Here is a 12251-nt window from a genome sequence, read left to right as displayed (position 1 = left end):
TATCTATGGGAAACGAGCTTCACGTCGAAGAAGATGGTGTTGAAGCACGGATGGTGCAGACGATGTCGTTGACAGGTGATGAGATGGCGGCGTACTTTGAGAGTTAGAGTATTTCGATGAGCTGCTGCGTCTTCGACGGTCGAGTTGACCGCGTCCACCTCGCGTATGCTGCCACTGTGGCTCATGGCTGTACTCTTCCAACAAACGCGCGCGTTTTTCCAGCATGGGCTGAGTAAGGGATGCCTCGTCGATTTTGCCAGAGTGAAAGAGCACACGGCCTTCATCTTCCGAGTCCACGGGATCGATGGCGGCCGACTTGGGCTGGCGAAACGACAACTTGAGAGGAATACTGTCGGTTTCGTTCTCCTCTAAAGGTGCCGATCCGCCTTGGGAGCGCAGCTGCTCACGCTCACGGAGCAGTTGTGCACGCACTGTATGGGCGGATACACGCTCTTCCTCGGAGCTTTCATCAGCCGTATGAAGAAATTCGTACTTGTTCTGATCCTCCATGGATGTGTGGGTCTCATTGTACGTCTTGACAAAAGCCTGAGCATCATCCCGAGCAGCGAGAGCATCCATACCGTCGCCTTCCACGCAGCGGCGCTTCTTTGCAAAACGCGGAGCTTGTAAACGCCGACGCAATTCGTCTTCGTCAGCATCCTCGTCGAGCAGGTCAGCCAGGCCTTCATCACCACCACGACCACGGCGTCGGTGGCGGAGCAGACCCTTAGTGGCGCGTTCATGCAACGCTTGTATCGCCGCATCATCGTCTTGGCGCTGCTGCAAGTACTTTTGGTGCACGGCATGATCTTTAGTCTCTTCATCCTGATCACTCTCATCGTCCAACAAACTCGACAAGTCGGCATCATCCTCCGACCCTTCTTCGTCATCAGATGCCTGTTCCTTATCACTGAAAACACCAGCCAAGCCTCCATGCTCCCCATTCTCGCTCTCCTCGTCTGATTCTTCTGCCTCGCCGAAAACAAAAGCAGAGTCTGGCCGTCTGCGAGTAGATTGTTTGACGCGCGTCTCTGTGTCACTTGGCTCCTGATCGCTTTCAGCCGAGTCGTGCGTGTCCGCTGGCTTGGTTTGTGTGAAGAACCCATCTTCATTCAAGTACAAAATGCCGTTGTTCTTTGGAGCTTGTTGTGCTTCTCGCCATATTTCTTCACCATGCTCTGCCAAGGATGGATCCAAAGAAGGTAGCATATCTGGTGACAATGGTGCCGCGGCTTGTTCATGTTCAGCATGACGCAGAGCCGCGAACGCGTCACCTGAGCGTGCTTTAGAGGTCGGCGGTGGCATGGCTTCCTGGCTCTTGGAAAGCGATGGCGTAGCCGCAAAGAACTGTGTCATACCTCCCACGGGTCCAGAACGACGCTCGTTGGCGAAAATGTCGAGGGAGCCGCTGAGTTGGGGCTCTTGTGTGCCGCGTTCAAAAAACTGGGCCAAGACCGACGTATCGGAGCCTGTACGCTCTATCGGGGCACCAGCCGGTTGTGTGGATGCGAAAAACTCACCGAGATCATGATCGTCGTCTGACACGTTCGGGACGTCCAGCAAGGGCAGCTCTGCGAGCGGTGTGGGCTCGGCGGATGCGTGTCGCTGCGTTGAGCGCTCGAGTGTCGAGATGGGGACGTTTTCCTTCTCTGATCCGCTTGGACTGGATGCGGGACTTGGGGCGGGCGACGGTGACAGTGCTTGGAAGTAGGCCTGGGCTGGTGCAGGTGTTGGCTCTTCATGCACGGGTGCCTCTTGTGAACGGCTCTTTTTGGCGGTTGTTTCGGCGTTCTGTGCGTACACTTTCTGAAGCACAGTGGCGTTGAGTTCATCTAAACCCAGCATCGGTGGAAAGACGGTAGCAGCACGATGTGGACTCGTGCTGGATGGAAGAGTGCCTGCCTGTTGCTGCGCGGCGAGACCAAAGGTGTGGGCGGCCGCATCCATTTGGTCGTCAGGAACAGTCTCCGAGTCTGGAGCGTTTATATTAGGCGAGCGGTATTCGTTCGAGGCGATGCGCTTCCGACGCGGTGTGCGTGGGAACACGGAAAGGTGAGCTAGCGACTCGTCAGCAGCTTCACGACGCTCGTCCCGACGAGGAGAGCCGTAGAAATGAATGCGTGCTGGCTTGTGTACGCCAAGCGAAACCACCTCAAGATCGCTTTCATCGTCTTCGCTTTGGGGCATGACTGCTGCCTTTTGCCGCTCGATCCAAGCCCATTTCATTTTCAAGCGTGCCTTGCTCGCTTCATCCTGCGTAGAAGGCGACGTATGCGTGTGCCGCGCGTCAGGTGTGGATGATGACTCGACAGGATCTGAGCTGTGCATGGCATTAGGTGGTGCTGGGGACGCTGTCGTGTGCTCAATGGTATGCAGTAGTTCTGAAAGTTGGTACCGCTTAGGCTCAGGACGCTGTAACGTCGCGCGATTTTCACGACGAAGGCGAGCCGACATGCTGTGCATTTCCCGCTGCTCTTTGAGTGAGAGTCCACGCGGTTGTTTGGCTGGTGCTGGCGCATCAATATCTGACACGTCGCTGTCGGCTGCCTGCAAGGGACGAGGTGGCTCTGCCGTTTCTTGTTCGGCGGCTTCGGGGGGTGAGCTGGGGGCGGCACGCTGCTGTGCTAGTGCACGTAGTCTATGCATTCGATTCGTGCGCTCATCAGAACGCGGCGAAAAGCGTGCCTCGTTCGGCTCTGCCGCGTCGTCATCCGACGAGAAAAAGAGTCGCGGAGGAGATGGCTGCTTCTTGCGCATGCGCGATACAAACGAGGGGACAGCACCTTCTTCTGCATCAGACTCAAGATCCGTTTCAAGATCGGATCCCAACGCACTTTTACCTGGGGGCGGCCCAGAGGCAATGCTGGTGTCATAGCTGGAATCTCCGCCAACGCTCGTGATACCCGCATGCTTGACACGTAGTGCAGGGGACGGTGAAACTAGACGGAATGACGGTGAGCTTCGCTCCGAAGAAATCTCTGCATCCGCATCATGTCGGCGCCGACCATATACCACTGGCGGCTGCGACATGGACTCGCCGCACTCGTAGCCAAGATACAGAAAACCGCCAGGCCCGTTGGGAGTACGAGACGCGTCTTGACGCGTGCCACACGCGAGACCTTGGGATTTATTACATAAGCACTACGAGGCATCATGGCACGCCTGGCCCTCGGGTGTGCCGTCAGCATTGGTATAGCGTTGAGCGAAGCCGGCCATGCCCTGTTCGAGCACGGCTGCGTGGGGTGCACCTTCGTTAGGATCGAGTCCCTGCCATGTACGTTGAGAGCGATGCGCGAGCGAAGCACTGTCCAGCACCTTGAGCATCTGACCCGACTGCGGATCTCGCACGGCCACTTCGTGAGGCTGAAGAGACAAGCGCTCTAGAGCGCGAGATGTCGTGTCGGTCTCACTACCCGACGAAGACGTACCGTATTTAGTGCGTGTGACGTAGGTGCCGGTGGCGAACGAATAGTGTGGCTGCTCGTCTTCGTCACTGTCCTGTGCGGATTCCGTATCCATGTGGGACGCGTCGCGCATGACATTCGCAAAGTCGAGAACGTAGGCCCCCGTCCACGGAACTTCTTGGCCGCCACGCGCCTGCACAGCCAGCATCATTTCCCAAGGCGTCACGACGGGGCGCATGAAGTCGCGCGTATCCAGCAGCGAGTTTTCGGGGCATGCCACAAGGACAAATACATCAATCTCCAAAAAGTTGGCCAGTTTGGTTGGATTCAGTTTGCCGACACTGATGGTGTACACTTTACGTCGTGATCCCCGCGATGTTAGGATGCGACGAAGCTCTTTGAGGAGCGGGAGGTATGCATGGATGCCAAGTGTTCCTACCACAAGGCCTACGACGGAGGCATCGCGCGCTTTTTGAATCGTCGCGTAGCGGCGCATAAGAAGTCGATTTGTCTTGCCCGTCTCAGTGCGCACAGCTTGCGTCTTGGGATCATACGATGCCATGTCGTACTGTGGTCCAAGTGTGAGAAGGAGGTGCGTAAGTGCGCGTGATTCAGGGCCTAGGTACAAAGCGGCCGTGTCGTGGAGCGAGGTACCTGGTGGCAGGTGCATTTGGCGCATACCCAGCAATGATGAGGTCGGCTCCATAGACGAAGTGTTCGCGGGTCCATCTCTTTTGTCAGAGGTGCATCGTGTGCAGGCGCCACAAGACTGGCATCCCTGTGACGATTCCGACGACTCACGCGCGGCTCGTGCGTGAGCATTCTCTGTGCACATGGCATCGAATCGCTGATTCACGTCCATGTGGGTTAGAACAAGGGGTGCTCGATGCTTCCATTGCTGCAGCATTTTGGTATATACATGCTCCATAAGATGGGTATAGGCCACGTCGTACGTAAGAATCACCGCTTTGGGATCCGAGGACAGCTTCTCGGCTGCTCGCAAGAGACCCTGTGTGGTATCGTCGATATCCGCGGCAAGCTTGGGAAAAACATACAGGGTGGGCATGTGGGACGTCGGGCTCAGGCATGTGTGGCCATAGTGCACGACGGCCTCCGCCTGGACGTGCGACGCTGTGACTTGGTCCACACAACAGCTTCCATAACTGGTGTCTGCAAGAATATACAGCGTGGGCGGCGTTTTTGTAAGGGCAGCAAGGGCGTGGTTCAGCGCATGGTATACAGGTACGGCATCAATGAGTGCCTCATCGGGGAACTGAAGTGCCACGCGTTGGAGAGGCGGCTGCCTCTGGGCGCCCTCCTTTGTCAACACGAGTCGGTGTGCGGTAGCATCAATATCATAAAGAGCAAGCAAATCTCGCCCTGACGCAGAGGCTGTAGCTTGTACAGCATCTTGGTCCAGCTCGACTTGGTGCTCAATGATTGCGGCGTCTGCCGTGCTGAACGCGGTCGCCATGGTTGCACGGAGGCGAAAGTGGATGAGAAAACTGGCGTTTTTTCATGTGGAGAGCGTAGCTATGTACTGCGCCAGAGACATGAAGTACTGTTCGGCGATGGACGAGAAGTAGAATTCATGCTCCGAATTGTGCGCCAGCACGAGGTTGTGTGCAAGCTCGTGTGCGACGCTAAAGTAGACGGAAATGAGGGGATTTACAAGGCGATTTGCTTGAACGTCCGCGTCGTGCCATGCGAGATAGTAGCGCAGATTGAGGAAGATCGATCCGCCTCGATTGAAGGCAATCGATGGGCCTTGGGTATCACAGAACACGTGCATGCTCTGAGGATTCACGCCAAAGATGGCCCCGACTGGGCGATACACGAGCTCAATGAGGCGCTCAAGAGCCGCGCGGTTATGGGCGAGGGTGGTGGGTCCGTCGAGATCCGTGCTCACGTACACTTTCATGCCCACTACGTGCCCGGCGAGACGGAGATCCACGTCCATGCCATTGACGTCGCAGTACGTCGATGCAGCCTCGCGCACATCGCGCGTCTGTGACTTGGACTGAATGATGGACGATGCATCTGGACGTGATGACTGGATGGCATTCTGAACGTGTCGCTGGATCTCAGATGTCTGAGTGATGGGCTCACTCTGACCGGGGCGCCGAATAGATGAAGTTCCATCGGCCAACGACGACGGTCGTCCACCCAAACGTGTCCTGATCTGCTGAAACAAGTTGCCGCCGCTTGCTTTGGGGGGTGGCATGGGCGGTGGCATCATCTCGCGAGATTTGTCCATGGAAGCCGGGGGTGGTGTCTGGACCGGCGGCGGGGGATGCGATGGCTTTTCGGCGGACGCAGCCACTTTAGGGTAGCCGCTGAGCATGGCCTCACTGGCCTGTTGCAAATGATGGTCCTGGAACGAACGCAGAAGCCGCGCAACGTGAGCAGGATCCGCGTCGGGGAACATCTGCAGAAGCTGTGCCTCGTAGCTATCCCAGGCCGGTTCCGGCGCAGGGACGAGCGGTGCGGAAGCCTTGGCTTGCTGTGCGAGAATCTTGTCGACGTGGAAGCCCTTGCGTTTGAGACTGCGAAGAGGCGACGAGAGCACGGTCATGAACAGGAGCACATCTTGTAAATGCTGCCGCCGGAGCAGGGACTTGCACAGCGCCGATGCGACTTCGAACCAGTCCAGCTCCATATCAGTAGCAACATGGAGAAGGAGGGCCTGTTTCCATGTCGAAGGTCTCGTCGCCATAGCTGAGCACCGCTGCACGTCTTTCCACGTTTGGCCCTGGTACGTTAATACGCGCGTCTGCTGGATGCCAGGATCCGTGACTTCATGCACGGTGAGAACATCACCGAGCCACGCCGCGTCGTGCTGTATGTCGCGGCTGGCCATCGCTCGCTTTTCGAAGAGAAAAAGCGGCGTGCGCTCCAAGATGGTATGGCGAATGTCTTGGGCGCGTGGAGTGTCGGGCAGCACCCGGCCCTTGACCGAGTAGGACTCTGTAACGAGCTTGCTTAGGTAGGGTGATCCCAGGGATGCATACAGTGGCTCAATGACATCGTCGTGTGGCGCCACAAACACATGATCGCAAAATAGCATGTGCGCATGTGCATCGTCCACGAGCACGATATCCGGTGCGCTGCGGAGCGCATACGAGGCAGAGCCCGAGGCATGTTCGTCGTCTGTGCGAGCCTGCTGAAGGCAAAGCAGAAATGGGACGTGGCGCATCCGCTGCCGCGTGGACGGCGGCAGTTCGCTCAAGTGGTCGGCAATGCGGCGCAAGACCAGCACGTACGCATCTGGTGATGGGCACAGATGGTAAAAGTGCGACGCATCGTCCATCAGCATGTCCACCAACTCCGATGTGCTGGGCTCGTCCGACACACCACACGCGCGGAGAAACACGGTCGCTGCAGGCCCAAAGTCGACGTATGCAAACACGGCCTGGTACTCGGATGGCGCATCGCGAGCGCCGGCGAAGTAGCATGAAGCCGGTGGCAAATGACCACGGCCCTGTACGGGCACGATGGGTGCGTGGCGGAGCGTGTCCAAGTCTCGTGGGGTATATGTGCGCACAGTGGATAAAAAGGCAAATACGCGGCAGGCCTCTTCGTGCGTCTGGGGTGGTGACGAGCACAGTTTGTGCACAATGGCCGAGCCTGTCGGATGCGTGGGCAATTGCAGCTTGGTCGCATCGACAGCCGAGACGGCTGCGATGGGCCATTGCATGGAGGCGGCGGCTGCATCTGTGAACACTTGCGTCGGCGGATACAGCCGTCCATCCTGAGCCGGAACAAAGGCATACTTGCTTGCGTCCTTGAGCGAGTAGACATCCGCGTACACTGAGGCGAACTTGTCGAGAAGGTAGGTGCGCGCGACGACGCCCAGTGCCGCGTCAGACCCGCTGGCGCGTTCCAAGACCTCTGGCAAAGGCATGTGCCGTTGCAAGCCCAGGGAGAAGAGGAATCGTGCCTCGTCGGACGAGGCACGCCAAGAGCGACCGCGCCAGTCGAGAATAGGTACACGCAAAGCACGCAGCGCATCGCTCGGCTCATACAGCTGACAGGCCATATACTGCTTCGTGTCTCCCTCAGCAGGGAAGATGGGCGTGTTGGTGAGCCGCTGCATTTCTGTGGGTGTCAGGTGCGCGCTTTGTTTAGCGAGGTAGGCCACCAAGTCGATGTGCGACCAGTCACCGCCGGCAAGAAGCCGATCAAAGATGAGCTGGATATCGACGTGCCGACGTACGCCTAGCGCCTCGAGCATCTTTTCGGCGTGGCCACGAACGGGCATGGTGGGGAAGGCCACAACAGGCAGGTCGGAAAACAGCGACACGCTGCTAAAGTAGGCGTCGGCAGGGCGCTTCATGCCCGCACGGGTAGGTATGCACGCCAGGGGAGTGAGGCGCTCGACGATCGCGCGCATCTGCGCATGGGGGATATGGCCCCACGTCCATGCGAGCGTGCTAAGCACTCCTTCTGCATTCCTGGGTGATTGCGATAGTCCATGCGCGGCGCGCACGTCGGGCGAGGACGACTGATCCAGGGACAACATGTATTCCACCCACGCCAGCACGGACAAATCAGCCCACCCAAACACGCGGCCCAGTTCGCCTGGTCGAAAGTGCCGTGAGACGGCGTAGAGCAGGCATGTCGGCGGGAGCACGATGGTCGGGGGCAACTTGCCAGTATGGAGCACGGTCGATACATCTGACAAGGCTTGGACGCCATCGTCGGAGGTGACGACAGCGGCACGCACGAGCTGTGCACAGAGAGATGGTTCGTAGGCGGGATGAGCGGCCACTTGACACCACCACCGCAGGCATGCGACCATTTCGTCGGTCGAAAGGGGATGGCGTGCAAGCTCGGCAAATACGTCCTCCATCGTAATGTCACGCACCATGTGCCGCAGACGCAGCTGCATCACAAACACGTCAGCCGCCTCGATGTGGGCCGGTGGAATCACGGCAATGTCGCGGCAAAAGTCCGCGAGCATGGCACTCGGGAAGCGCACGGCATCGGAGGACCGCAGTCCCTCGGTGGACATGAGCGAGATGCATGGCCGTGTGCAGCAGGCGAAGAAGGCGTCTTCCAGCGCAGCCGACACGCGCGTCGATGGCGACGACGATCGGAAGGAAAAGAAGCGCATCGTATGCAGAGCCGCCTCTAGTAGGCGCTCTCGTTGGTGAGCGTGACACCATTGTGCGCCTAAGCGATGCATCTCGGCCTCATAGATGGCGCGCGCCACGTAGCCGCCCACAGCGAGCAGCTCGGTGTTCCAGCGTGCACAGTACCGATCGATAAAGTCGAGCGATTCGCGCTCGACTGTCGGGATGAAGCGCGCGGCCAGATGACCGGCGAACGCGGTGGTTTGGTGCGTGCGGAACCCGATAAACACGCGGCCCTGTGCATCCAGCTGCGGCGTGAGTCCGTCAAAGAGCATGCCGACGTGCTTGTCTACGCTGTGCGTCGTGGACTCGGGGAGCGCCATGGCGTCGATGTCGTCTCGACGCATGTGCACGATGTGCAAGGGCATGGACGATGGAAGGCCCTTTTTCGTGCTCCGCTCCAATTCGCGAGAGAGCGCGGCAGGTGCATGGACGCGAATGTGAGCTGAAACGAAGCGCAAATGCAGCGATGCCTGCACGGTTTCGATGTGTTGCGCGACATTTTCGAGCACCATGCTGCGCGAAGATGCGGCGTCGGGCGGCGCGGTCCCAAAGGCGTTCGAGAGCATGGAAGCGATCCCGGCGCCGGCCGTCTTGGAGAACGCGGACAGGAGGGTTTGGCGGAGGCTGGGTTTGTCGGCCGCGGCGGCGGCCGCCTCGGCCGCCTCGAGGAGGATGCACCGAGCTACGCGGACGTGCACTTGGAGTGGCGAGGTATGCAGCTCCTGTACGGCCATGATTTTCTCCGGCGACGTAGCCCTAAGATGGCGTGATGGGACGAGGGGCTCCGGAGCGCCTACGTGCTTGTCGAGATGGCACAAGAGTTGGTCGTCGAGGTACAGGCCGACCGAGCGGACATGGCTCGTGAACGTGAGCGAGGTCGCGAGAAACTGGCACAGCGCGAGGGGTGATTCGGGGAAGGGCGTCGGCTCACGCAGGGCCATGAGAAACGTGGTCCATGGCACGCCCGTGGACGATGCGGCCTGAGCCGGGGCGTGAGCGCGGCGCGTGAAGAGGGCATCGCCTTTCCAAAAGAAGCCCATCAGCTGGTCGCCACTCGACACGATCGGCTCGTCGCATACGCTGAACAGCGAGTAAAAGCCGACGCCAAACGCACCGATGCGCTCCGGATCGGGGTTGCCCTCGGCGATGCGCCGTAGCCGGTGCCAGTCGGCGTCGCTGAACGGCGCGCCATTGTTGCGGAAGGTCCATTGTGTGAGCAGGGCCTGGGTATCGGGGACATGGGGGATGGGGCGCGGCTCGCTCACCAGGCGCAGCTCACACTCGGACGCGCCTGCGTCGTCGGCGTTTTGGAGGAGCTCGCGAAAGACGGTGAACTCTGCCGAGTACCGCGCGAGAATCTTGTCGATCAAGGCACGCTGGTTCACGGTGATCGCCTCGTCCGGCAGCGCGGACTCGGTCAGCGCCCGCTGCGCAAGCGAGCGCATGTCCATGGCGGGCGGAGGCAGCGAGGGACGCGCGGCCAGTCGAAGTGCATCACGTGCTATATGGTACCTACAATCTGGTCGAGGTGGATCTGGTTCAGGTCGCGGGCGAGGCACAGCGTCGCGAGATCGGGGCGGCGCATGAGCTCGAGCGACACGCGCAGGATTTCCCAGAGACTGTGGTTGGGCGGGCCGGGCACGTCGTCGCCGGAGGCCTGCTGGAGCGTGAGAGCTGTGTAGGCGTGCTCGGCCGCTTCGGTGTACATTTTGAGGTTCAGGCAGGAGATGCTCAGGTTAAAGTGGCAGCGCGCAAAGTCGGGGCGCAGACGCAGTGCCTCCTGGTAGTACTGCAGACTTTCTTCGGAGCGGCCCGAGTTGCTGAGCGTCGCGCCGATGCGGTTGTACAGGATCCAGTCGTCGGGCGACACCTGCAGCGCGGTCGTGAAGCAGTCGACGGCCTTGTCGTACTCGCCGGACGAGTTGAAGAGCACGCCCAGCGCGACCTGCACGTCCCCATCGATGGGCTGCTGCGGATCCTGCGCACTCGCGCGCGCCATGGCCATGAGCACATTCGCGAGGCGCTTGTGCGTCGACATCTCGGGCAGGTGGCGCCGCTGCGACAGGAAGGACTGCACCGCGCTGTGGTACTTGGTGTGCACGTGGATCCAGCGATCCAGTGCTTCGAGCGCCTCTTCGCGCTCGTTCTCGTTCGTATAGCTCACAGCAAGCGCGAGCCATGCGTCTTTCATCGTCGGATCGAGCTGCAGCGCCTCGTGCAACGCAGCGATCGCCTGCGTCTCGCGCTCATTCTCCTGCTGCCGCAGCCCAAGATGATACCACTTGCTCGCGTCCGTGGGGTGCGCTTGCACGGCCGCTTCGTGCTCGAGCACCGTGTCGAGCATCGTCGGCGTCGCATGGTGCGCAGGGTGCGCGGCCCACGGATTCGCATCGTGGAAGCGGTACCGCGGCGCTTCAAACGGGAACGGCTCATGCGCACGGCTCTGCATCACAGGCCGCACGCCATCCGCCTCGGCATCAAACGCGTCCCATTCGCGCTGGAACTTGGCCCACTCGGCATTCTGCGCCCCACGCACCCCGTGGCCGGCTGGACCCTGCCAGGCGCGGCCGACAAAGTCCTCGTCCCCGGCAAAGCCATGCCAGTCCTCCTCCCACTGGGCCGTCGCACCCGGCACCTGGGTGCCCAGAGACGTCCACTTGTGGTACTCACGCGCAAACAGGTCGTCGTCTTCGCGCATGCGCGCTGCCACATCGCCGCTATCGCCGACAAACGACGCTGCTGGCGGCGCCGGCTTCTCCTTCGCCTGGTCCTCTTCGCGCCAGAATGCCTCGAGATCCGCGAGCGCATCCGCCGTCTGTACATGCTCGCCGCGCTGGGTGGGCCGAGCAGCCTGCGACGCGGCATGCTGCAGCATCGCATCTAGGTCCGCCTGCGTCGGCGGGGCCTTGCTCTTGCCCTTCGCATCCTGGTCCACAATCGAGTCACCGCGCACCACAGCATACCGGTCACGCAGCTTGCGCATCAGCTGCAGAAACTCGCTCTGCTGGAACTTGTCACTCGTGTCGTGCTGCACGGCATGCAAGAGATGCTCAGCGGCCTGCGCCAGTTCGTCGTCGTTCATCGCATCTAGTCGCGACTCAGTGGCGCCGCCCTGCTGTGCGTCTGCGGCCGTGAACGCCGACTCCCACGACGACGCGCTCACCGACTCGAGTGCATCAGGCGCACGGGGCACGGCCTGCGGTGGTGGCGCGGGTGACATGCGCAGCATCGCAGGAAACGGTCGGTGATGAAGCGGGCCCGCACTCAGGGGCGTGCTACGCGGCATCGCACCATAAGATGCAGGCGCCGATACGCCCTGGGCCGACGAAGACGCGCGCAAAAAGTCTTGGGCCCAGGCGGGCGTCGCTGAAGAAGACGACGACGCCGTCGATGCACGCGGCACCTGGTGCCGATAGAACGACGCCTCCATCGCAGACGGCCACGGCGGACCGACATGCGGCAGAGAGGCGCGCAGCTCGTCGACTTGAAACGGCGCGGCAGGCTCCGGCGCAAAGAACGCTGGATCGCCGGCCGACGTCGACGCACCGGACGCCTGCGTACGGAACGCCGGCGGCCGTCCAGGCACGCCCTTGCCGAACGAGTCAAACTGCGCCCCACGGTCCTGCCCAAAGCGCTTGCCCAGCTGCTGCAGCGGATTCACCGGGCCACACCCGGCACCACCGCTCACCAGATCCGGCAACGACATGAC

The 12251-nt window shown here is 60.5% G+C and overlaps 4 protein-coding genes across 4 annotated transcripts; all 4 read right to left on the bottom strand.

The window, feature by feature from the left end:
• Positions 1 to 3: 3 nt before the first annotated feature.
• On the bottom strand, positions 4 to 3030 carry MRET_0724 (MRC1-like domain protein; the record flags this gene model as incomplete). The annotated part of the gene is made up of 1 exon (XM_027627351.1): positions 4 to 3030. One exon carries the CDS (start codon positions 3028 to 3030, stop codon positions 4 to 6), a length of 3027 nt encoding a protein of 1008 aa, XP_027483136.1.
• Positions 3031 to 3141: 111 nt separating this feature from the next.
• On the bottom strand, positions 3142 to 4878 carry MRET_0723 (diphthamide biosynthesis protein 2; the record flags this gene model as incomplete). Its single annotated transcript, XM_027627350.1, has 1 exon — positions 3142 to 4878. One exon carries the CDS (start codon positions 4876 to 4878, stop codon positions 3142 to 3144), a length of 1737 nt encoding a protein of 578 aa, XP_027483143.1.
• Positions 4879 to 4920: 42 nt separating this feature from the next.
• On the bottom strand, positions 4921 to 9993 carry MRET_0722 (HATPase_c domain protein; the record flags this gene model as incomplete). The annotated part of the gene is made up of 1 exon (XM_027627349.1): positions 4921 to 9993. One exon carries the CDS (start codon positions 9991 to 9993, stop codon positions 4921 to 4923), a length of 5073 nt encoding a protein of 1690 aa, XP_027483142.1.
• Positions 9994 to 10043: 50 nt separating this feature from the next.
• MRET_0721 (peroxin-5) lies at positions 10044 to 12248 on the bottom strand (the record flags this gene model as incomplete). The annotated part of the gene is made up of 1 exon (XM_027627348.1): positions 10044 to 12248. The coding sequence occupies one exon, from the start codon at positions 12246 to 12248 to the stop codon at positions 10044 to 10046; it is 2205 nt and encodes a 734-aa protein (XP_027483141.1).
• Between the last annotated feature and the right edge of the window lie 3 nt (positions 12249 to 12251).

Source organism: Malassezia restricta, chromosome I (assembly GCF_003290485.1).
Source record: "Malassezia restricta chromosome I, complete sequence".
NCBI lineage: Eukaryota > Fungi > Basidiomycota > Malasseziomycetes > Malasseziales > Malasseziaceae > Malassezia > Malassezia restricta.
This window is presented reverse-complemented; position numbering and strand designations above follow the sequence as displayed.